Below are 26,163 nucleotides of genomic sequence, written 5' to 3'. Positions count from 1 at the left end.
GGAGAGCCGTATGTAAACACGGCTTCCCCCTGCTTCACTGTGGCAGCTGCATCGATCAAGTGATCCCTTTTATAGGGAGACTCGATCGATGACGTTAGACCTACAGCCACACCCCCCTACAGTTGTAAACACACACTAGGTGAACCCCAACTCCTACAGCGCCCTGTGTGGTTAACTCCCAAACTGCAACTGTCATTTTCACAATAAACAATGCAATTTAAATGCATTTTTTGCTGTGAAAATGACAATGGTCCCAAAAATGTGTCAAAATTGTCCGAAGTGTCCGCCATAATGTCGCAGTCACGAGACAAAAAAAAAAAAAAAAAACGCTGATCGCCACCATTAGTAGTAAAAAAAATTAAAAATAAAATAATAAAAACTATCCCCTATTTTGTAAATGCTATAAATTTTGCGCAAACCAATCGATAAACGCTTATTGCGATTTTTTTTTTACCAAAAATAGGTAGAAGAATACGTATCGGCCTAAACTGAGGAAAAAAAAATGTATATATGTTTTTGGGGGATATTTATTATAGCAAAAAGTAAAAAATATTGCATTTTTTTCAAAATTGTCGCTGTTTTTGTTTATAGCGCAAAAAATAAAAACTGCAGAGGTGATCAAATACCACCAAAAGAAAGCTTTATTTGTGGGAAAAAAAGACGCCAATTTTGTTTGGGAGCCACGTCACACGACCGCGCAATTGTCTGTTAAAGCGACGCAGTGCCGAATTGTAAAAACCCCTTGGGTCATTTAGCAGCATATTGGTCCGGTCCTTAAAGCGGGGGTTCACCCTTAGAGGGCACTTTTTCCCCTTAGATTCATGCTCGTTTTCTCTAGGGGAATCGGCTATTTGTTTTAAAATATGTGCAGTACTTACCCGTTTACGAGATGCATCCTCTCCGTCGCTTCCGGGTATGGGCTGCGGGAATGGGCGTTCCTTCTTGATTGACAGTCTTCCGAGAGGCTTCCGACGGTCGCATCCATCGCGTCACGATTTTCCGAAAGAAGCCGAACGTCGGTGCGCAGGCGCAGTATAGAGCCGCACCGACGTTCGGCTTCTTTCGGCTACGAGTGACGCGATGGATGCGACCGTCGGAAGCCTCTCGGAAGACTGTCAATCAAGAAGGAACGCCCGCTCCCGAAGACCCATACCCGGAAGCGACGGAAGAAGATGCAGCTCGAAAACGGGTAAGTACTGCTCATATTTTAATACAAATAGCCGATTCCCCTAGACCGAACGAGCAGGAATCTAAGGGGAGAAAAAAAAAAATTTAATACATGGGTGAACTCCCGCTTTAAGTGGTTAAGATTGCCCTGTATTTGGCTCCATCCATCTACGTTTTTGGTTAGAACAAGACAAAATGTGGAAAATGTCAAGGGGTATGAATACCTTTTCAAGGCATATCTTTTACAGGAACGGTTGAAAAAGTGAGACCACGTGGGTATAGGTAAGCGGCTGCTTGGGCCAATTATCCATCAATAATCACAGGTCAAGGGGTGTTGGTTAGGATTTTTTTACAGGAACGGATTGGGTAGAATCTTCATGCAGAGCCCCATGAGGACCAATATAGAGGTACTATAGTCAAGAGACTTGTGTTGGGTAATTTGGGTAGCAGTCTCTTCAAGTGGGGCCCCAGGAGGCCAATTTATAGTTACCGAGGACATATCGGTCACAGTGAAAATTGGATAGCATCTTTTTATTTACAATATTATTTTATTATTTTAGGATAGCATCTTTTTTTTTTCAAGTAACTTTTTTTTTATTGAATAGAAAAAAATTAGGTTGCATACAGTATACAAGAACATGTGACACAGCATAAGGGTAGACAGGATAATAAGGCACGCGTCTGCCTGGATAGCATCTTTTTAATGTGAGGGCCAATCTATAGGAGGGCTCTGCTCACCTCAAAAATTCAGAGAAATAAACCACTATTAAAAGAAAAAAAAAAGTTTGTTTATTGAACAAAAATTACAGTATGACAACATGCCAACATAAAGGTTAATTTTATGTTACAGTTTTTATAATACCGGTCTTCCTCCATGGCTGAATCTACAGAACTTTCCAGAACAATCTTCATAGTGGACTGGCATGAAGATCAGACAGAGCTCTTGGCATGGAGACATTCCTGCAGGCCTTGGAAACCAGCCAAACACAGGCCATATTTTGGGCAGGCATCCATATTGTACTCAAAAAGGATCCTTGTCCTCCGTCCTGTACGGCTAATGACAGCACCAGTTTCTGATAGCAGCTGACTATACTGAACTCATCTGAACTCAGAGAAAATGTCACGGGAGGAGAAAAGTGAAATGGATGGGAAATGGAGGTAGATGGTGGTTTAAAGTGACATTAAAAAGGCAGATTATATATACCGTATTTATCGGCGTATAACGCACCCCAATTTAAGATGAAAGTTTCAGATTTTTTTTTTTTTTTTTTCAAATAAACCACTTTGAAGCAAAATAATGGTCAGTGCCAATCAATGCAGCCTGATTAGTGTCCATCTGCAGCCTGATGCCTATCTGCAGCCTCAATGCAGCCTCTGTGCCCATCTGCAGCCATCCAATCCAGCCTGATGCCCATCTGCAGCCTCATGCCCATCTGCAGCCTGATCTGCGCCCATCCAATGCAGCCTGATGCCCATCTGCAGCTTCAATGCAGCCTCTGTGCCCATCTGCAGCCTGATCTGCCCCCATCCAATGCATCCTGATGCCTATCTGCAGCTGCAGCCTTACCATCTCTAATGCAGTGCAGGAAATCAGGAGGGGGACGAGCGCCGCCGAAACCACTGAGCTGTCATTTTCTGTCTACAGTACTAGGCTCTCAGTCGGCAGTCACATACACAGTGCCGCCTCCGCTATCGGACCAGCTATTGTGATTGACAGAACACTGGTCCAATCTCGGTGGCGGAGGCGGGACGTGTGACTGATGTCAGAGCCGAGTAAACAGGACATGACGTCTCGGTGATTCCTCCTTCTCCTCCGAGGTACGCTATCGGCGTATAACACGCACCCGTGATTTCCTCCCTATTTTCAGGGGAAAAAAGTGCGCAGATAAATACGGTATATATATATATATATATTTTTTTTTTAATGGACAATTATGTCATACTTATCTGCTCTGTGCAGTGGTTTTGCAAAGAGCAGCCCTGATCTTGGGGTCCGCCAGTGCTCATGGACATCACTGGAAAGAGATGAGGCTCCAGTAAGTATTAGGGGGGCTGCTGTACACAGAATTATTTTTATCTTAATGCATAGAATGCATTAAGATAAAAAAAATAAAAAAAAAATTCTGACTTTACAACCACTTTAAAAGGACCCTCCCCTCCCTTGGGCACAGCCGACTACGGTGCTTTGACTAGCTACATGGGTTTCACAATGACTGGTCAGGGCCTTGGGACTGTCCCACTATATTACTGCTACACTTAGTAACTTGAAATAAATGGCTCTATAGCATCAGGATAGGTTTGCATTTTACAGCAGCAGTGCTGGATGTGGCCGATAAGAGTATAAAGGAATGATTTCCATGGCTCCATCCACTGTCCCGAAATGAGGTGTAATCTTCTTAGTTTTGGGATATGCAGTGGAATGAGGCATGTGAATACCTTCTGTTGTAAGAAGGCTTACTGTGCTACGCATGGATTCGGTTGGAGGGCTTCACATTTCCTTTAGTTCCTTCTCACCACAACCTGTATGGCTAAACTATCTCACTACTAGGCTTACAAAGCCTTCCATTGTAAGAATGGGCCGGAGTCACATGGGGATCTCTTTCAACAGCCCACTAGGCTCAACCAATGATTCCTGCAGCTTCTGCCAGTCTTCCGTGCTATTACTGCTGATGGCTTTAGTGTACAGGCTCACCTGCTCCTGCAGCTTCTCCAGCTGGGTCTGGGTGGCCTGGTTAAGCCTGGCCAGTTCTTTCGTTTTTATAGCAATGCTCAGCAGCCCAGAACGGTGTAAAACGTCCAGAGTGTTCTGAAACCTGCGACTTTGGTTCTTTGGTTGAGATGGCACTGAAAGGTGAGTCTCATTAGAGGTATCTGAAAATGGAGCTGCCTGGAGATCAGTGCCATCTGTGCCCATGCTGTCTTTGGTCTCATTCTGTGTCGTGGCCAGGCCCAGTTCACAGTCTGGAGCCACATCACTGAGCACAGGCTCCTCCGGGCTATTCAAGGAATTTGCCTTCTCCCCAGCACCTGAGTGCAACGTTCCCGGAAGCTGCTTTTTTGTTTGGTTTTGGTGCCACGTGTCGGCTTCTCTCTTGTGTCCCCGCAGAGGCAACTGTGATGGGTGTGGTGCGATCTTGGGGTAGGAGTTCAGAATAGGCAAGTATTTAGTGGTCTTTCCACTGGATGACTGAGGTTTTGCTGGAGGTACTGATGAGGGGAAAACCAAGATCTGTGAAGGGGTAGGAAGCAGCTGAAAGGAGGGATGGACAGTCCAGGAGTGCCCATGTGGGTCAGAGGTGGACCCCTGGGGAGAATAAAATGACAGTCAAAATGGATAATGGTGTCACAGCTGCCTGTAAATGTGATCTGAGGTCCCTGCAATTACATCTCCATGATCTCTGGGGCCCCTGCAATTACCCCCATCGTTCAGTACACTATACTGGTCAACATGATCTCTGGGGCCCCTGAAATTGCATCTCGGTGGTCTCAGGGGTCCATGCACTCACCCCTCTGCTCAGTAGACTCTACTTGTTGGTGTGATCTCTGGGGTCCATGCACTCACCCCTCTGCTCAGTGGACTCTATTGGTTGGTGTGATCTCTGGAGTCCATGCACTCACCCCTCTGCTCAGTGGACTCTATTGGTTGGTGTGATCTCTGGGGTCCCTGCACTCACCCCTCTGCTCAGTAGACAATACTGGCTGATGTGATCTCTGGGGCCCCTGCATTTACTCTCTTCTCAGTACGCTATACAGGTCAGCATGATCTCTGGTGTCTCTACTCAATGCCCTATACTGGAAAAAGCAGTCTTCTGTAAACCTTGAGAGGGTCACATTAATTAGAGCTGACAGAGCACTTTACCCGCAGCTAGAATGCATGTATGTAAAGCACAGTAGAAGGGTCTTATCGAGAGGGAGGACAGTATGTAGATCATAGTATGAAGATCTTACAGAGAGGAAGGCTAGTATACACAGAAGCCCGGGATGCTGCCTTATGACTTTATATCCATAACCCAGGGAGGACTCTATCACAGATAACAGACGGGTCGGGTGTAAAAGCATGGAAGCTGTACTGGAACTTAGATATGAGAACTATTCAGCGATCCACCTGCCACCGCCCAGCTATTTGTAGCAAATAATGATACTTATCTGGAACCAGCCTTACCTGATCTACAAGCAAATTCTTCAAGATAAGCAGAGGGGGAGGGCAAGGTGTAGGGCCCTCCAGGGGGTTCCGAGCGGCATTCCAGCGCGATGTCAGCGAAGCCTCCTCTGGATCGGTCTGCTCCACAGAGCTCAGGCACTCCGATGCCACATCTGAAGGACAAAGCAGAAGACACAATAGAGGGGATATAGATACTGCTTTCCTATATCCATTATGATAAACACCACTACTATGTGTAGTGTATGTCTGTATCCTATGTATCTATATCACTGGGTGTATTTTACAGTGAGGGAAAAAAGTATTTGATCCCCTGCTAACTGTTAAAAATAAACCTACCATTAAAATCATAGACTGATCATTTCTTTGTCAGTGAGCAAACGTACAAAATCAGCTGGGGGTCACCTTTTCCCCCTCACTGTATATACTAATAAGGCAATTTCTACATTTTCACATTCTGCATCAAGGAAATGGTAATTAAACACGTAGAATTCTGCCATCAATTTAGAGAATGGGGCCCCCAGACATACATGTCAGACACAGCTAGGCATCAGCATATTATGGGAACCAGTAGAAACACGATAGAGATTTCCAATGCTATTTTTACAAGCAGTTAACAGCCAGTAGTGACTACAAACACTAAAACCAATCAAATCGGGCGCCTCTCATCTCACATCTGTGAATGTTTTTTCTCCAATGCTAAACAAATCAAGAGACTTCGTTAAAGTGGTTGTAAACACTTAGGCCCAGATTCAGGTAGATCCGCGCAATATTTGCGTGGGCAAAGGGCAAAGATTTTGCTCTGCGCCCACGCAAATATTTGGATTTGCCCGCGATTCACGGAGCAGTAGCTCCGTAAATTGCGCCGGGCGCTATGCTAATTAGCCCTGCGTAAGGGCGCCTAATGTAAATGATCCCGCCGGGGGCGGGAATCATTTAAATTAGGCGCGCTCCCGCGCCGAGCGAACAGCGCATGCTCCGTCGGGAAACTTTCCCGAGGTGCATTGCGGCAAATGACGTCGCAAGGACGTCATTTGCTTCTAAGTGAACGTGAATGGCGTCAAGCGCCATTCACGAATCACTTACGTAAACGACGTGAAATTTAAATTTCACGAGCGGGAAGGGCGGCTATACTTTAGCATTGGCTGCCCCTACTATGAGAAGGAGCAGCCTTACGCTAAAGTCGCCGTACGGAAACTCCGTACCTTGCGTGCGCAGGGCCCGCGCAACTTTTGTGAATCGGTGGTAGTATGCAATTTGCATACTATACGCCGATCACAATGGCCGCGCCCCCTAGCGGCCAACGCAAGAATGCAGCCTGGGATATGAAGGCATAAGGAGGCTTATGTCTGTCATATCCTAGGCTGCAGTCCGCGTAGCGATGTTCCTGAATCAGGGGCATTCGCTACGCGGGAGCAAAACAGCTATTGCGCCGCGCAACCTATGGTTGCGCGGGCGCAATAGCTTCTTGAATCTGGGCCTTACAGGCCACTTTTACCTACAGGTAAGCCTAGATTACGGCTTACCTGTAGGTGCAAGAAATATCTCCTAAACCTACACGGTTTAGGAGATATTTACAAAAAAGACGGGCACTAATGTCTACGGCGCATGTGAGGTAGACAACGGCACAGGCGCACTGTGGAAATCTTTAGAAACGGCGAGCGTGCCGTTTCTAAGGCTGCATTCACACCTGAGCGTAGCGTTTTTTACCGCGATTTGCCACGACAAAACGCGGCGTTTTTTACCGCAATTTTACAGGTCTAGGGTCACCAATGTAAAACGCCCAAATTCGAGCGACAAAAAAGGGTCCAGAACTTGTTTGAGCTTCAGGCGTTCAGCGTCAGGCGTTTTGTAGTGGAGATGTGAACCATCTCCATAGAGAATAATGTATTTTTTCCCCTCTAGCGTTTTGGGGTGTCGCGCTTCAGGCGACAAAACGTTCAGGTGTGAATGCAGCCTTAAGGCGATCATGCTGTAAATGGCGGCTCTGGCCAGTCACAGCGCCCAAGCCACAATACCCGGAAGTCACTCCGGGAGAGATGGCGGCGATGGCTGCGGGGAACGAGGACTGCTGCGGGGGCTTCGATCTCAGGTAAGTAATTTATAATGAGCTAGTATGCTATGCATACTAGCTCATTATGCCTTTGTCTTGTAGGGTTTACTTCCTCATAAAGGTTGGCCATAAACTATACAACTTTCTTGTGCAACTTTCCTTTAGATTTACCAAAACCATATAATAGGAGGTCAAACCTAAACACGTTCAATTTGTATGCAATCAGGCAGGCCTTTCTACTACATAGTTGAAGGTAAAACTAAAGAAAATTGAATAAGAAAATTGTATGGTGTATGGCCAGTTTTAGATTGTCACTTCAGTCATTCCCACCTGCAGTATTACATACTTCCCTTCCTTCCCTCTGTTCAGCCACTGGGAGGCCATGATGAAACCATCCTATTCTATACCAGTGTAGTTATACTTTTAGACTCTGACCCAAGAGCAACAATAAACGAACATTAACCACTTAAGACCCGGACCTTTAGAAAGGTAAAGGACCTGGCCAGTTTTTGCCATTTGGCACTGCGTCGCTTTAACTGAAAATTGCGCGGTCGTGCGATGTGGCTCCCAAACAAAATTGGCGTCCTTTTTTTCCCACAAATAGAGCTTTCTTTTGGTGGTATTTGATCACCTCTGCGTTTTTTTATTTTTTGCGCTATAAACAAAAATAGAGCGACAATTTTGAAAAAAAATGCAATATTTTTAACTTTTTGCTATAATAAATATCCCCCAAAAACATAACAAAATATGTTTTCCCTCAGTTTAGGCTGGTACGTATTCTTCTACCTATTTTTGGTAAAAAAAAAAAAAAAAAAAAAAAAATCGCAATAAGCATTTATCGATTGGTTTGCGCAAAATGTATAGGGTTTACAAAATAGGGGATAGTTTTATTGCATTTTTTATTAATTATTATTTTTTTTCCCCCCATCAATGGCGGTGATCAGCGTTTTTTTTCGTGACTGCGACATTATGGCGGACACTTCGGACAATTTTGACACATTTTTGGGACCATTGTCATCTTCACAGCAAAAAATGCATTAAAAATGCATTGTTTACTGTGAAAAAAAGGATTTTTGTACTCACCGTAAAATCCATTTCTCTGAGTTCATAGACGGACACAGCCTTCATTGACCTTAGGGTTATGCTTCTTCCTACCAGGAGATTTAGGCAGAATTCTACAGCACTTAAGGTGTTAAAAACTTTCCTTCATGCCGCTCCTCCCAGGGGGCGTGGCTCCCCCAGGCATAACCCCCACTCTGCTCTAGCAGCTTCAGTTCGTAACAAGCAGTACAAACCAAGGAGGGGTGGGTGCTGTGTCCGTCTATGAACTCAGAGAAATGGATTTTACGGTGAGTACAAAAATCCTTTTTTCTCTTTCGTTCATAGACGGACACAGCCTTCATTGACCTTAGGGACGTCCCCAAGCAGTGTCAAAAAAAATTCGAGGGGTGGGAAAATAACACAGCAAAAACAGGTTACACCCCAAACAAAACCGGAGTTACTCAACGGAGGAACTCCAACCGTAAACTGCCGCCTGTAACACCCTGCGGCCGAAGGAGGCATCAGAAGATGCACTCACATGCACCTTTAAGACTTAGAAAAAGTGTGGAACGACGACCAGGTCGCTGCCATACACCCCTGTAACACAGAGGCATGATGTCAGAAAGCCCAAGAGGCCCCGATCGCCCTGGTCGAATGCGCCGTAACCCAAAAGGGAGGCGCCTGCCCCTTCAGGGCATAGGCCTGAAGCACAATCCGTCGGATCCACCCCGGAAAAAGGTGGCAGACGAGACTACCAGGCCCCCTGGTAGAACCAGCCAGCGACACGAACAGTGAGACCGACTTCCGGAACGGAATCGTAGCAGATAAGTACATACGTAGGGCCCGAATCACATCCAGAGGATGTAAAAGTGGCCACCTCCCTCCATTTCGGCCAAGGACATAAGGATGGAAGAACAATGTCCACACCAACGTGAAAAGCCGAAACCACCTTGGGGAGAAAAGACGGCTGCGCCGCAGCACCACCTCATCCTTATGGATGACCAAGCAGGGAGCCATGCAAGACAAGGCCTCCAGTTCAGACAAACACTAGTCTGATCGAGGTAATTGCTACCAGAAAAAATCACAGTGGAAATGCCCACGACGAGCCACGGCCACGTGACAACGCAGACCTTCCTGGGCTAGAACCCAGAGTCAAATGCCTGAAGGGCAGGTACTCTAGCACTTGAGCTAAACCTGCTCCCGTCTCGTGACAGTCAACAAAAAACCTCCCGAATGTCCACAAAGGGAGCATCCAGAAGAACCAAAAGGACTAAATACAAGTCCCATGGGGGTAGTGGAGGGGCCATATGCCAGACCCCCAGAACAGACGTACGCACCAAGGAGTGAGACGCCAAGGCTCATTGAAAGTAACAGCCAGAGCAGAAAACTGAATCCCAACTGTACGTAAGGCGAGAGCCTGATCCACTCCCTGCTGTAAAAAAACAGCAGAATCCTGGATACCACGTACGTACGTACGTACGTACGTACGTACGTACGTACGTACGTACTAGGGTGCCATTTCATCTCCTCACCAGAGATGCAGGCCCTCCACGTATGATGTAAATCCTACGTGAGGTAGACTACCGTGCCGGCAGCACGGTCGAGACCACCGAGCCCAATAGGCCTCGGGCCTTCAGCCCCAGGCTCTCAACAGCCACGTCGCTAAGCCAGTGGCTGTAAAAACAGGGTGGAAGATCGGACCCTGTAACAGAAGATCAACCCCCAGGGGAAAATGCTAGGGGGCGTCAGCCACCAGACGCACCAGGTCCGCGTACCAGGAGCGACGCGGCCAATCTGGGGCAATCCGAATTGATAAATACCCTCGGCTTCCACTCTGCGCAGCAGGCGAGGAAGAAGCTACCGAGGAGGGAAGGTGTAAAGCAGGCGATAGCGACCCCAAGGAGCCACCAACGCGCCAGCCCACGGGTCCCGTGACCTGGCCAAAAAACATGGCACCTTCCGGTTGAGGCGGGACACTAGAAGGACCACGCCTGGAGTGCCCCACTTTCGGCACATATACTGAAAAACCCCTACGGGTGGAGAGACCACTCTCCGTGGTCAAGCACAATCCGACTTAGGCGTCGGCTTGCCAATTCCGTACTCCCGGAATGTACACGGCCAATAGAGCCGGAACGGACCCTTCGGCCCACCAAAGTATGTGCGCGACCCTCGTCGCTGCAACAGAGCTCTGTGTGCCTCCCTGAAGGTCAACGTACGCCACAGCGTTGACGGACAGGGTCCCGAATGGTCGGCCCTGTAGATCCAGGGACCCCCAGGCAAGGCAAAGCTCGATTCAGAACAATGATTGGTAGGTGGGTCGCCACCTGAGTCCAGCACCCCAGGGCTGACTGGGTGCCCCAAAAACCCCTCCCACAACCGGAGAGGCTGGCATCCGTCGCGACCACTGTCCAGTGGCTTGGCCGAAACGACTTCCCGGCCCGAAGCACCGGAAAACATCAGCCACCACACCAGGGACTAGATGACTCATCCGAACCTGGTAATCCAGAGATGACGGAAGCTAGTCCCCACGTGACAACAGGTCCTCCAGTAGCACCCTGGCGTGGAATTGGGCATACGGAACCGCCTCGAAAGAGGCCACCGTCAGATCCAGAACCCTCAAGCAGAATCGCGGAGATGACCACCACTAGGTCGACAACTGCTGCCCAGCAGATTGCAGAGTCTTAAATTTTTCCGTTAGGAGAACAAAACTCCCGCCCCGGCGGAATCCAGGACTAGTCCCAGGAATTCCAGTCCCAGACGGGACCAACACTGACTTCTGGACAAAACAGAAGCCAGCCAAACTTCCTGGAGAGTCTGACACGTGATAGACACGGCTCCACAAATGCAGAGTTCTCAGAAGCTCGTAGGAGAATGTCGCCCAGACACCCCACGATAAACCCCCGCTGACACAGCCGGGCCAGTATCGGGACGAGCACCCCGGTAAAAACCTGTGGTGTCGACACCAAGTCGAGCGGGAGGGCCACAAAAAGAAAAAAGTCCTCCCTGACCGCAAAGCCCAGAATCTCTGGTGCTTAGAGCATATGGGAACATGCAGGTATGCGTTCATGACATCCAAGGACGCCAGAAAAAAATTCCCATCCTGAAATTTTGTACTTCACAAAAAAACAAACGAGGGCCCTGAGGCCCAGGATTGGACGGACCCCGTCCACCATGGGGATTACCAACAGATTGGAGTATTACCCCTGAGACCGTTCCATTGAGGGAACTGGCACCATCACTCCCCCGATCCGAAGATCCTGGACAGAACCAACCAGCGAACCGGAGGAAGCCAGAGGACGGAGGAAAAAATCTGTTAGGCAGCCAAGAGAGAAAATCTATCTTGCACCACGAGAAAACCTCGCAAAGCCAACGGTCGGAAAGAAGAGGCCTCAACCGAGCCGCAAAATCACAAAGCCAGCCCACCACCCGACACGGGCGGGGGCAGACCTACATGCGGAAGCAATACCGTCCGCAGGCCCATAAGGCACGTGGTGCCAGGCGCGTCACAGCCCCGCAGCGGGGGCCTTAGCACCCTGCAGAATACCCCCCGTGCTGGGCGCACGAACTGCTCGGGAGAGGAGGGCCCTCGCCGACGGCGAGGCTCCTTGCCCTTCCTAGCAGAGGAAGCAGCGTACTCTTACCACCCGTGGCATCCCTAGGGGTGCCAACCCGGGAGGCCCAAAAAGCCGCCCACCCCTAAAGGGGTGAGTCCACCAAGGACCCTTTGAGGATCGGTCCGAAGACCAGCATGTAAGCCACACGAGGCGGCGCAAACACCCCCACACAGGCGGAGGCCCTGGAAAGCAAGGGAAGCGCATCCAGGACCGACTCACAGACGAACTACAGACCCCGAACCAAACGTTCAGCTAGGTCCTTACAGGGCTCAGCAGCATCTTGTGCCCCCAGCTCCTGCAGCAGGAGCTACAGCCCTCTAGTCAGAGTCTGTGACACCAGAGACCGAGTCAAGACCGGTCTCAGCGGGGTACCCACAGGCAGGAGCCCCTTCCACGGGCAACGTGGCGGCTTTGCTCCATCCGGACACTGTAGGGTCCACAGGAGGAGAGACCCACCTACTTACAAAGGGGTCGCAAAGCATTCAGGGACTGCAAAAAATAAATATATATATATATATATATATACACTGCGGTGTAACATAAAAAGTCCAAATAAGGAACACAGTTGCAGTGCGCTGCGTTTTTGCGGAACCCAAAAGGGACCGGTACAACTGGTACCTCCGCCAAAACCACAAACCGTCTAGTTACTGAGCTATAAGCTCTAACCGCAGAAAATAAGAGCTCCAACAAATTCCTTGGTCGCGTGGGTTTCTATAGCCCGCATCCACTGACACCACAGAACCAGACGCAATAGCCGGGCATAGTATAATGTCAGCGGCATCCCCCGAAGCAGGCTCAGGGAGGGGGCGCTTTTTTACCCCCCAACCAGGCACTAGCTGCTTCAGAAATAACACTCCCTCAACAGAAGTGGCAGGGGGAGGGGCATCAAGGGTTAACTCAGGCCTTAGTGGGGAGGATAGTACCTAGTACAGGCTCCAGGGCATCCCACCACCGAGTCACCCAAACTGCTAAGCAGAGAACCACCCACGGTCACCTCCCGGCTGTTCTAGCTCTATTCTGAGCATGAGGGCCCCCAGGGAACTCACCACCCCGCCTGGTGCATCGCGCTGAGAGGAGCCTGATGATGTGCTGAGAAGCCGGCTGCGCTGCTGACAGTCCCCACGGAGAGATTCGCGGTCTCTCCGAGCGCTAAAACGGCCACACGAGGACAATCGAAAATTAAAGATGGCCGCCGTAATGCAAAAAAACTGCCAAGGACCACAAGAAAATGGCCGCCGAGATATACAAGGCGCGACTACGGCAAAATGGCGGCCGTGGCGCACTTTTCAAAAAATTTTTTTTTTTTTTTTTTTTTTTTTAAAACAGACAGCCAGCAGCCACAGCAGCATAGTAAAACAGCACACAAGTCCCGCAGAGAACACTACAGCCCCCTGCAGTGAACACACACAGCCCCAGCTAACACACAGGCCCCGGTGATAATAAAGAGACCCCAGAAAAAACCCCCCTCACAGCCGCTACCCAAAAGGGAAGGAAGGAGAGGAATAAGGGAGAGAGGAAAGCAGGGCGAACCCTCAGTCGACCTCCCCAGGGAAAATTCCAGCCAGACCACTTACCTGAGCAAGGGTCACTACTTACCTGTCCTGCGACTACCGGCTGGAGGTATCCCAGACAGAACCAACGTCCGCTAAACGGCATGGCTGTCGGCCAGACACACTGTGACAAGGCCATAAAGACCGGTCATATGTGTGCCCTAGAACCGAAGTTCCCCGGCCGCCCCTGGAGCAAAGGGGCCTGTCGTGGACGTCCCAAAGCTGAGCTGAGGGCCGGCACACGCTCGAAGGCCGAACCTGGGGGGACTACAAGGGTCGAGGACCCAGCCTGTCACCCAGTCGGCTGTTGATAGAAGAATCGCAGGATTCAAAAATGCAGGAACAAAATAATAAAAAGCGAGAAAAATCGCAAGAAAAATCGCAAGAAAATTGCAAGAAAAACTCCAGAGTCCAGGACTCCAGAGAGAGCCTGACTCTCCTGTCGGTTAGGCAGAAACAAACTGAAGCTGCTAGAGCAGAGTGGGGGTTATGCCTGGGGGAGCCACGCCCCCTGGGAGGAGCGGCATGAAGGAAAGTTTTTAACACCTTAAGTGCTGTAGAATTCTGCCTAAATCTCCTGGTAGGAAGAAGCATAACCCTAAGGTCAATGAAGGCTGTGTCCGTCTATGAACGAAAGAGAAATGACAATTGCAGTTTGGGGGTTAACCACAAGGGGGCGCTGAAGGGGTTAAGTGTGACCTCATCTGTGTTTCTAACTGTAGGGGGGTGTGGCGTCATTGATTGTGGTTCCCTATATTAGGGAACACACGATCGATGACGGCGCCACAGTGAAGAACGTGGAAGCTGTGTTTACACACGGCTCTCCCCGTTCTTCAGCTCCGGGGACCGATCGCGGGACTCCAACGGCGATCGGGGCCGCGGTCACGGAGCTTCGGACCGGGTTGCAGGCACGCGCCCCGCGACCCATGGCTGGGCACTTATAGAGGACGTACCTGTACGTGCTTGTGCCCAGTCGTGCCATTCTGGAACTTTACCCAAAACAACTTGATACAAAAATAATGCATTCCACATTAATAATTATGCTGCAAAAAAATTAGTGTGCTGTAAATTGCCTCCAGCATTGTCCCTGTTCCTTCTTGCTGGAGGCTGCCATTTTGCTGAAGCCCTGAGCCCCTGGACAACAGAAATTCTTCAGGCTGTCAGCAAATCGGTCTCTATAAATTTCAGCACAGTGCCTAATATAAGAGCAACTGAGCATGTTTTCAGGCAGGGACGTTGCTAGGTCTACAAAAGATCTGGGGCTAGAGCCCATAGCAGTGAAGTAAAGAAAGTCATACAATTATATACCATTACATCCAGCATACTTCCGACATCTACAGTATGCTGTTTTTTTCCCCCCCCGTACATACCGTTTTATTGTTATTTTCCCCCCGGCTTCCGGGTTCTGGCTCCCGCAGGAGTTGGCGTTCCTATTCAGAGGTTAGATGATTGACGTCTGGTGAAAAACTTCCCCTGGCGCTTAAGGCGCATCACCAGTTTTCCGTAAGTAGCCGACCTGCGATATGGCTCTATACGGCGCCTGCCGTGTAGAGCTGACTGCGCAGGCGCTTTATAGAGCCGACTCGCAGTTCGGCTACTTACGGAAAACTGGTGACGCGCCTTATGCGCCAGAGGAAGTTTTTCACCAGACGTCAATCCTCTAACCTCTGAATAGGAACGCCCACTCCCGCAGGAGCCAGAACCCGGAAGCCGGGGGGGAAATAACAATAAAACGGTATGTACGGCAAAAAAACCCCCAAAAAAACAGCATACTGTAGATGTCGAAAGAATGCTGGATGTAATGGTATATAGATGTTTTTTAGGGTGAACCTCCGCTTTAACCTGCAATAGTTTGTGTCTCTGCTCCTCCCACAATGGTAGGATTCTCTTGTAATAATTTGTCTCCACCCCATCCTCCCCACAATGGTAATTTGTGCCTCTGCCACTCCCATGGTAATGTAAAATCTGATTTACAGAGCTCATCATTGATATTCCTAAGTGTTATAAGAAGCTTTGTAGATTTCACCTGATAGCAAAATTGGAAGCCTGGGATGTTAACCTAGGGTGTATTTGGCCTTTCTTGGGCCACTTTCACACAGGCTTTCCAAACAGGTCCACCGGCCAGTTTTTTAAGGCGGACCTGATCGGACCCTTCATTCACCTCTATGGAGCAGTGAGCGGAGACGGACCTGTCATCTGCCTGCTCAGCGGGGATCAGCAGATCAATCCCCCACCGAGCAAAACAGAGGCCGATGAGCGGAAAGCCCGTGTGAAAGGACCCTTAATAAAACAGAACATTTATGGCATTCAAGGTCCATGCATGGGGTAATCAATTCATCAACGAAAATTAATCCATCTATCACAATTCTCTGCTGGGCCCAGAGAAGGATCACCCCCAGTGTATGCCTGTACCATGTGCACCATGCCTAAAGACCTCCAAGTGTGTGCCTGTACTGCCTGTACCATGTGCACCATGACTTAAGACCCACAGTGTGTGCCTGTACCATGTGCACCTTTCCTAAAGACCCCTAGTGTGTACCTGCACCATGTGCACCTTTTCTGAAAGCCCCCAGTGTGTGCCTGTACCATGTGCACCTTTTCCGAAGACCCCCAGTGTGTGCCTGTACCATGTGCACCTTTTCCGAAGACCCCCAGTGTGTACCTGTACTGCCTACACCATTTGCACCTTTCCTGAAGACCCCCAGTGTGTACCTGTACTGCCTACACCATTTGCACCTTTCCTGAAGACCCCCAGTGTGTACCTGTACTGCCTACACCATTTGCACCTTTCCTGAAGACCCCCAGTGCCTCTGTATTGCCTGACACATGCCTCCCCTTTGCTAGTTACCAGCTGATCTGAGCGGCTTCCATTTTCTTGGTTGGATTTGGTGCAGACGCATACTGTGGGGGTTATAGCTGCCTTGAATGACACTGGCGTTCTGGTATGTTGCTGATAAATGGATTTCACCTACCTGCCTTCCATTACTTCCTCACCGCCTGCCACTGCATAATAGAAGCAATGTATTACAGGAACACTAAACCACTTATGTGCTGTGAGTCACACAAAATCTGCTTGGCCTGAAAGCCCCCATCTCTGCCAAACCTGCACCGGAAAATGAACTTTTGAATCTGGTTAGCTGCTAACCAGAGGGACAACACAGACAGTTCTTACATGAACCAGGTTACACAGTGAGCTGCAGTAAAGATATGAAGTGTTCACAAGACCCAAACACTCAGCACAGCAAAGAGATAGGCAACACATTCTGGGACCATGACAGTACCTGAGAACCCGGAGTCCTTGTCAGATTCTGGAGCAGTCTGGGGATTTCCAGGCCTGTGGCCAGTCCATGCTTGTCGCTTCTCCTGATCAGCCATGCCCAACCGCTTCCTCTCCATGCCTGCTCATTGACTCCCTGTGGAAAGAAGAAAAATGTGTGTCTGCTGGATACTGATAATGCCACCATGGATCTTACAGGGAATACCCAGAGGTAGATTAGCCACATGTCATGTTTTCCAGATTTCCAGGCATCCACATCGCTGTGATATTTAGTATAAATCACACAAATTCTAAAAGACTCCTATAATGTTGCTCTCAGGATAGCCCAGCTAAACTGTTGCATGTGGAGTCTGGGTGCGTACTGTCAGGGAGTACAGCTGCACAGGTTTGGATGGCACCACTAGATGCCTAGTCCCGGGTGTGGTCATAGTGCGCCCCGCTCAGCTGTGAGGAGTGCAGGGGCGCCAGTCACACTAGAACATTTCTGGTGTAGATAAATGCATGCCAGAGTGCATGATGGGATGTGTGCCACGGCAGTGAACCGTTCAACCTCTGAGTGTTCTTCATGTACTGTCTACAGCACGGTGTCAACTGACAAATAGTAATATTCATGCCAAGGAGTTTAGTGACAACTGTGATAGGAGCAGTCAGGTGTCACCACTACCAACCAACACATCTAGTGTCACCACCACCGATACCCTCCCATCAGGTGTCACCACCGCCACGATACCCTCCCATCAGGTGTCACCACCACCGATACCCTCCCATCAGGTGTCACCGATACCCTCCCATCAGGTGTCACCGATACCCTCCCATCAGGTGTCACCACGACCGATACCCTCCCATCAGGTGTCACCACTACCAACCAACACATCTAGTGTCACCACCACCGATACCCTCCCATCAGGTGTCACCACCACCAATACCCTCCCATCAGGTGTCACCACCACCGATACCCTCCCATCAGGTGTCACCACCACCGATACCCTCCCATCAGGTGTCACCACCACCGATACCCTCCCATCAGGTGTCACCACCACCGATACCCTCCCATCAGGTGTCACCACACCAATATCTATCAGGTGTCACCACCAACGATACCCTCCCATCAGGTGTCACCACCACCGATACCCTCCCATCAGGTGTCACCAATATCTATCAGGTGTCACCACCACCGATACCCTCCCATCAGGTGTCACCACCACCGATACCCTCCCATCAGGTGTCACCACCACCGATACCCTCCCATCAGGTGTCACCACCACCGATACCCTCCCATCAGGTGTCACCACCACCGATACCCTCCCATCAGGTGTCACCACCACCGATACCCTCCCATCAGGTGTCACCACCACCGATACCCTCCCATCAGGTGTCACCACACCAATATCTATCAGGTGTCACCACCACCGATACCCTCCCATCAGGTGTCACCACACCAATATCTATCAGGTGTCACCACACCAATATCTATCAGGTGTCACCACACCAATATCTATCAGGTGTCACCACCACCGATACCCTCCCATCAGGTGTCACCACACCAATATCTATCAGGTGTCACCACCGCCGATACCCTCCCATCAGGTGTCACCACACCAATATCTATCAGGTGTCACCACCACCGATACCCTCCCATCAGGTGTCACCACACCAATATCTATCAGGTGTCACCATCACCGATACCCTCCCATCCGGTGTCACCACTGCCGATACCAACACATCAAGTGTCACCATCACCGATACCCTTCCATCCGGTGTCACCACTGCCGATACCAACACATCAAGTGTCACCACCACCAATATCTATCAGGTGTCACCATCACTGATACCCTCCCATTAGGTGTCACCACTGCCAATACCAACACATCAAGTGTTACCACCACCGATATCTGACTATCAGATCTCACCATCACTCATACCCTACCCATCAGATGTCAACACTGCCAATACCTGCTCATAACGTGTCACCATAACCAATCCCCCCCCTTCAGATAATCGACCATCAGGTGTCACCACAATGGATACCCTTCCATCACCAAAGATACCAGCTCATCACATTTTATCACCATCGATAACTGCCCATCAGATGTCGTCAACCACTACAAATACCCAGTCATTGTGTGCCAAAACTGCCAATACCTGCCCATCAAATGTCACCACCATTAATAGCTTCCCATCACGTGTCACTACCACCGATTGTCACCACTGCCCATATCTGCCTGTCAGATGTCACCACCGCTGATACCCTCCCATCAGGTGTCACTACTCCCGATAACCACTCATCGCTTGTTTTTACCACCGCCAATCCTTGTTCATCGCCGTCACAGATATATGACCATTAGGTGTCACCACCATGGGTGCCCTTCCATTACATGTCACTCACCACTGAACATGAAAGCTCATCATATTTCACCAATACCTTATCATCAACCACCACACATGCCAACCCATCAGGTGTGATCACGTGTCAAAACCTACCAATACTAGCCCATCTATTGTCACCGCCGTCGATACCTACATTACCCGGTGCGCCATGCTGCACACATTATATGATTAATGTATGTGGAGCACTGAAGCTCCTATAAAATGATAAAAGTTCAATAATGGAGAACCCCCCTAATATTAAAATCAACAAAGTTCCACGAATAATATGGAGTAATGGTAATATTACCCCTCCCCCATCCTCTTCTCACTATTAATAGGTAGGGATCTGGCCAAATAATAGTAATAACACCCCCCGGAGTCACCACCATTCCCATAATAATAGAAATATAACAAAAGAGACCCCCCCCACATTCCTCTAATAATAATGGACCCTCCAATAACTCCAGTAATTGTAAAACTGACCCACCCTCTCCACATAATTATAATACAAAGGTCGTTACCCCTCTCCCCGGTTGGGCCCCCCCCCTGTGCCCGGCCACCTCCTCACTGCCAGTCAGGCTCCCCGGCACTGTGTAGGCCGCACTGACAGAGGTGGGTCACCATGACAACCGGACACGTGACCCAACCAGCGCCGTCCAGCTCCCGCCGCCATGTTGGATGTCCTCAGTGGGGGGACCGAGCGGTGTGTCACATTGACCTTCAACCGTCCCGCCCCCTACTGACCCGCCTGTCCCCCGACACCAACCGAACCCCCGACACCATACCTCCCATATACTCCGTCAGCCCGATACTGCGGACATAGCGGCCGGCGCCATCTTGGTGTGGGCGGAGTTCGGGCTCCCCTCAGGTATATCAGACACCGTGTGAGGGGCCCTTTCATGTTCATTCTGTTCTTAGAGCTCCTGGACACTGGACGTTTTGCCATCTCTCCTGGGCGCCTTTCCTCTTGGTGTGTGTATATCCGTGTAACGTGTGTAGGCGTTGTAAGCACTTGCGTGTTCATTAATTTAATTTAATTAGAGTTTACACGCCCTTTGCGCGGACAATTTTACATGCCGTTTGCGCAGACGTGCCGCACAGCCACGCCTGCACACCCACCGTGCAGACACGTTTACGTGCCTGCCACTCAGACTCGTTAACACAGACTTTGCGCAGACACGTTTACACGCCTGCCGTGCAGACACGTTTACACGCCAGTTGTGCAAACACGTTTACGCGCCCGCCGTGCAGACACGTTTACGCGCCCGCCCCACAGCCATGCCCGCCAAGCAGACACATTTACGCGCCCGCCATTTAGACTCGTTTGCTCAGACATGTTTACACGCCCACCGCACAGACTAATTTACACGCCCACCGCACAGACACGATTACACGCCCATCACACAGACACGATTACACGCCCACCGCACAGACACGATTACACGCCCACCGCACAGACTAATTTACACGCCCATCACACAGACACGATTACACGCCCACCGCACAGACACGATTACACGCCCACCGCACAGACTCATTTACACGCCCATCGCACAGACACGTTTACACGCCCATCGCACAGACACGTTTACACGCCCACCGCGCAGACTCATTTACACGCCCACCGCACAGGCACAATTACACGCCCACCGCGCAGACTCATTTACACGCCCACCGCACAGGCACAATTACACGCCCACCGCGCAGACTCATTTACACAGACATCGCGCAGACGCGTTTACATGGACCTCGCGCAGACATGTTTACACGCTCGTTGTGCAGACACGTTTATGCCCCTGCCGCACATGCCCGCCGTGCACACATTTACGCGCCCGCCACTCAGACTCGTTTACACAGACTTTGCGCAGACATGTTTACACGCCCACCGAACAGACACATTTACACGCCCACTGCGCAGACTCATTTACATGTAGATCACGCAGACTCATTTACATGTAGATCACGCAGACACGTTTACACAGGCACGATTACACGCCCATCGCACAGACATGTTTACACGCCCGCCGCACAGACACATTTACACGCCCACCGCACAGACTCATTTACATGGACATCACGCAGACACGTTTACACGCCCGCCGCACAGACTAATTTACACGGACATCGCACAGATTACAGGCCCACAGACACGTTGACACACCTACCACACAGTCCAGTACATCACACCACTTACACCATACCAGTTGTATGGCTGAACTCGCATTGGATTCGCATAAAAAAGGTGCAGGGACTTTATTTTTCCGCACTGGAATTGGATCACATAAGTGTTCTCACCCATGTGATCAGATTCCTGTCTGAATCCACAGTTCACACTGCGATCTGTGAACCGATCTGGGGGTGTCATTAACAATGTATTGACACTCACAGCGGTTCGCATAGGGCAGTGTGAACTGCCTGCGGGAGAGATGCGATGTGGGTTCCGGTGCTGAAATCGCACTGGTTCCCGCATCACTACATTCCCTTTACTGGAACTAAGGGGCCAGGCCCAACCCCTGAGGAACAACCCCACACCATAATCCCCCCTCCACCAAATGATTTGGACCAGTGCACAAAGCAAGGTCCATAAAGACATGGCTGAGCGAGTTTGGGGTGGAGGAACTTGTCCTGACCTCAACCCGATAGAACACCTTTGGGATTAATTTGAGCGGAGACTGTGAGCCAGGCCTTCTCATCCAACATCAGTACCTGACCTCACAAATGCATTTCTGGAAGAATGGTAAATCATTCCCATAGACACACTCCTAAACCTTGTGGACGGCCTTCCCAGAAGAGTTGAAGCTGTTATAGCTGCAAAGGGCCAACTCAATATTGAACCCTACGGACTAAGACTGGGATACCATTAAAGTTCATGGCCTGGATTCAGATAGCCTTTACGCCGGCGTATCTATTGATACGCCGCGTAAGTGCTACGAAGCGCCGGCGTATCTTCTTTCTGTATTCAGAAAGCTAGATACACCAGAATTTCCCTGAGATCCGACCGGCGTAAGTCTCTTACGCCGTCGTATCTTGGGTGCATATTTACGCTGGCCGCTAGGGGCGCTTCTATAGATTTACGCGTATAATATGCAAATGAGCTAGATACGCCGATTCACAAACGTACTTGCGCCCGCCGCCTTGATATACGTTGTTTGCGTAAGGTGTTTTGTAGGCGTAAAGTTACCCCTGCTATATGAGGCGCAGCCAATGTTAAGTATGGACGTCGGAACAGCGTCGAACTTTACGTGGTTTACGTTGTTTGCGTAAGTCGTACGTGAATGGGGCTGGGCGTAGGTTATGTTCACGTCGAAAGCATTGAGTATTTGCGACATGATTCTGAGCATGCGCACTAGGATACGTCCACGGACGGCGCATGCACCGTTCGTTCGGCCCCTCATTTGCATGGCGTCACGGCTCATTTCAATACAACACGCCCACTGCCTTGTTCATTTGAATTACGCCGGCCCATTTGTGATACGCTGCCGTAACTTAGGGCGCAAGTTCTTTCTGAATACAGTACTCCCCTCTCTAAGTTACGGCGGCGTAGCGTATATGAGATGCGCTACACCCGCCAAAAGATACGCGATTCTTTCTGAATCCGGGCCTATGTGTGTGTAAAGGCAGGTGTCCCAATACTTTTGACAATACAGGCCCAGATTCTCAAAAGAGATACGACGGCGTATCTCCAGATACGCCGTCGTATCTCTGAGTTGCGCCGTCGTATCTATACGCCTGATTCTTAGAATCAGTTACGCATAGATTTCCCTTAGATCCGACAGGCGTAAGTCTCTTACGCCGTCGGATCGTAACTGCATATTTACGCTGGCCGCTAGGGGCGTGTACTCTGATTTCCCGGCGTAAAGTTGCCCCTGCTATATGGTGGCGTAAGTGCGGCGTACCAATGTTAAGTATGGCCGTCAATCCTGCGACGAAATTTGAAAATTTTACGTCACTTGCGTAACTCGTCCGTGAATGGGGCTGGACGTAATTTACGTTTACGTCAAAACCAATACGTCCTTGTGGCGTATTAGGAGCAATACAATGCACAATGCACACTGGGAGATTTCCACGGACGGCGCATGCGCCGTTTGTGAAAAAAGTCAATCACGTCGGGTCACAGAACATTTACATAAAACACGCCCCCATGTTCCAAATTTGAATTAGGCGGGCTTACGCCGGCCTATTTACGCTACGCCGCCGCAACTTACGGAGCAAGTGCTTTGAGAATACAGCACTTGCCCGTCTAAGTTGCGGAGGCGTAACGTAAATAGGTTACGTTACGTCCCCACACAAAGTTACGCCGAACTACTAGAATCTGGCCCATAGTGTTTAATGTTTCCTTTACACCCCCCATTTCGGAATGATGTGTACATCGTGTCTGGCACCTACCGTGTGAACTTTACAATGGGGCTCCTCCGTGACCCGCTCCCACCAGAGCCCACCTTGTAATGAATTTGCATTTTATTTTTTAATTAGAAATACGTTGAGCTGACGCCTCCTGGAAGGTACTGAAGAGCGCACAGCGTGACGACCCAGCGCATTTCTGGATTTCTCCTGATTGGGCGGATCATTCAGGTATCCATATTGTATTGGAAATGATAAACACAATTAGCGATCTCCCCTACTGCTTATAAGGGTGTCACATTCATGTGATCAATGTTTTCTAGATCATCATTTCTCAGCCAGGGTTCCTCCAGAGGTTACTAGACAATCCTTGAGCAAAGTGCGATTTGTGCCTCTCAGGTAAGTTATTGCTGACACTAGTAGTCCATTCAGCTACCTGTAATGGAACATTATTCCCAATGAACAACAATGTAAGGGGAACTCTTCCCACAGACCGCCAATGTAATGGGGCCCTTCTCTTTCTGACTCCCAATGCCCACCAAGGTTATACTTTTATAGTAGGTAAGGTTGAATAAAGACGCTAGTCCATCCAGTTCAAATTGTGTAGATTTATGTATGTCAATGTCGATAATCATTTTCCATATCCCTGTATGTTGTGTTCACTAAGGCCCCTTTCACACCAAGGCATTTTTCAGGCGGTTTAGCGCTAAAAATAGCGCCTAAATACCGCCTGAAAAACTCCTGCCCTGCAGTCTTCAGTGTGAAAGCCCGAAGGTTTTCACACTGAAGTTGTGTGCGCTAGCAGGACTGCTCCAAAAGTCCTGCTAGTCGCATCTTTGGAGCGGTGTGTTTACCGCTCCTCCACAGCTCCTTCCCATTGAAAACAATGGGACACCGCGGTAATACCGCCGGTAATGCGCCTATACAGAGGCACATTGCTGGCGGTATTAACCCTTTTCGGCCGCTGAAGAACGGGGAGAGCCGTGTGTAAACATGGCTTCCACGTTCTTCACTGTGGCAGCGTCATCGATTGTGTGATCCCTTTTATAGGGGGACACAATCGATGACATCACACCTACAGCCACACCCCCCTACAGTTGTAAACACACTTGAGGTCACACATAACCCCATCAGCGCCCCCTGTGGTTAACTCCCAAACTGCAATTGTCATTTTCACAATAAACAATGCATTTTTTGCTGTGAAAATGACAATGGTCCCAAAAATGTGTCAAAATTGTCCGAGGTGTGCGCCATAATGTCGCAGTCACGAAAAAAATCGCTGATCGCCGCCATTAGTAGTAAAAAATGTTTTTTATAAAAATGCAATAAACCTATCCCCTATTTTGTAAACGCTATAAATTTTGCGCAAACCAACCGATAAACGCTTATTGCAATTTTTTTTACCAAAAATATGTAGAAGAATACGTATTGGCCTAAACTGAGGAATTTTTTTTTTTATATATATATATATATATTTTTGGGGGATATTTATTATAGCAAAAAGTAAAAAATATTGAATTTTTTTCAAAATTGTCGCTCTATTTTTGTTTATAGCGCAAAAAATAAAAACCGCAGAGGTGATCAAATACCACCAAAAGAAAGCTCTGTTTGTGGAAAAAAAAGGACGCCAATTTTGTTTGGAAGCCACGTCGCACGACTGCGCAATTGTCAGTTAAAGTGACGCAGTGCCGAATCGCAAAAAGGGGCAAGGTCCTTTAGCTGCATTTTGGTCCGGGTCTTAAGTGGTTAAAACTATCAACACTCCCTGCTGAGGTCACCAATTGTGGAAGCGAGTTTCACATCCTTATTGCCCTGACAGTGAAGCGTCCCCTATGCACCTTATCCACTTCAGCCCCTTAAGAATTTACCCCCTTCCTGACCAGAGCACTTTTTGCGATTCGGCACTGTGTCGGTTTAACTGACAATTGCGCAGTCGTGTGATGTGGTACCCAAACAAAATTGATGTCCTTTTTTTCCCACATATAGAGCTTTCTTTTGGTGGTATTTGATCACCTCTGCGGTTTTTAGTTTTTGCGCTATAAACAAAAAAAGAGCGTCAATTTTGAAAAAAAAAAATATTTTTTACTTTTTGCTATAATAAATATCCCCCAAAAATATATAAAAAATTAAATTTCTTTCTCAGTTTAGGCCGATACGTATTCTTCTACATATTTTTGGTAAAAAAAAAACGCAATAAGCTTATATTAATTGGTTTGAGCAAAAGTTATAGCATCTACAAAATAATGGATAGTTTTTTGGCAGTTTTATTAATAATTTTTTTACTAGTAATGGCAAACCTGCGATTTTTATCTTGACTTCGACATTATGGCGGACACATCGGACACTTTTGGCGCTATTTTGGGACCATTGTCATTTATACAGCAACAGTGCTATAAAAATGCACTGATTACTGTGTAAATGACACTGGCAGGGAAGGGGTTAACCACTAGGGGGCGAGGAAGGGGTTAAGTGTGTCCTAGGGAGTGATTCTAACTGTGGGGGGATGGGCTACAAGTGACACGTCACTGATCACTGCTCCCGATGACAGGAAGCAGTAGATCAGTGTCCTGTCACTAGGCAGAACAGGGAAATGC

The 26,163-nt window shown here is 49.0% G+C and overlaps 1 protein-coding gene and 1 long non-coding RNA gene across 3 annotated transcripts in view; one reads left to right on the top strand and one right to left on the bottom strand.

Moving 5' to 3' along the window:
• Window positions 1-3,613: 3,613 nt before the first annotated feature.
• Window positions 3,614-20,100, bottom strand: CIPC (CLOCK interacting pacemaker). 2 transcript variants are annotated; one of them, XM_040332912.1, is made up of 4 exons: window positions 20,014-20,100; window positions 16,866-16,997; window positions 5,330-5,481; window positions 3,614-4,471 (listed from the first exon to the last, which is right to left on the bottom strand). In XM_040332912.1, exons 2-4 carry the CDS (start codon window positions 16,978-16,980, stop codon window positions 3,752-3,754), a joined length of 987 nt encoding a protein of 328 aa, XP_040188846.1. In that variant the 5' UTR covers window positions 16,981-16,997; window positions 20,014-20,100; the 3' UTR covers window positions 3,614-3,751. The 2 variants fall into 2 exon arrangements, with proteins under 2 accessions (XP_040188846.1, XP_040188848.1); XM_040332914.1 differs by lacking the exon at window positions 20,014-20,100 and adding an exon at window positions 19,750-19,892.
• A 9-nt stretch (window positions 20,101-20,109) lies between these two features.
• The window catches only part of LOC120920698, a 108,973-nt gene continuing 102,919 nt past the window's right edge, over window positions 20,110-26,163 (top strand). Inside the window, exons 1-3 of the long non-coding RNA XR_005744762.1 lie at window positions 20,110-20,198; window positions 23,702-23,800; window positions 23,893-23,968. This is a non-coding gene — a long non-coding RNA (uncharacterized LOC120920698). The remainder of the gene's footprint in view (window positions 20,199-23,701; window positions 23,801-23,892; window positions 23,969-26,163) is intronic.

This window comes from Rana temporaria, chromosome 13 (assembly GCF_905171775.1).
Source record: "Rana temporaria chromosome 13, aRanTem1.1, whole genome shotgun sequence".
NCBI classification, from domain to species: domain Eukaryota; kingdom Metazoa; phylum Chordata; class Amphibia; order Anura; family Ranidae; genus Rana; species Rana temporaria.
Note: the sequence above shows the minus strand (reverse complement) of the source record. Positions and strands in the feature narration are given on the sequence as shown.

What these genes read in the sequence shown, in the direction of transcription:
- CIPC (XM_040332912.1), bottom strand. Translation starts at nt 16,980, where the DNA reads ATGGAGAGGAAGCGGTTGGGCATGGCTGATCAGGAGAAGCGACAAGCA. An exon ending in CAAGGACTCCGGGTTCTCAG is followed by an intron (nt 5,482 to 16,865) that starts GTACTGTCATGG and finishes TTTGTCCTTCAG; the next exon opens with ATGTGGCATCGGAGTGCCTG. An exon ending in AGAATTTGCTTGTAGATCAG is followed by an intron (nt 4,472 to 5,329) that starts GTAAGGCTGGTT and finishes TATTCTCCCCAG; the next exon opens with GGGTCCACCTCTGACCCACA.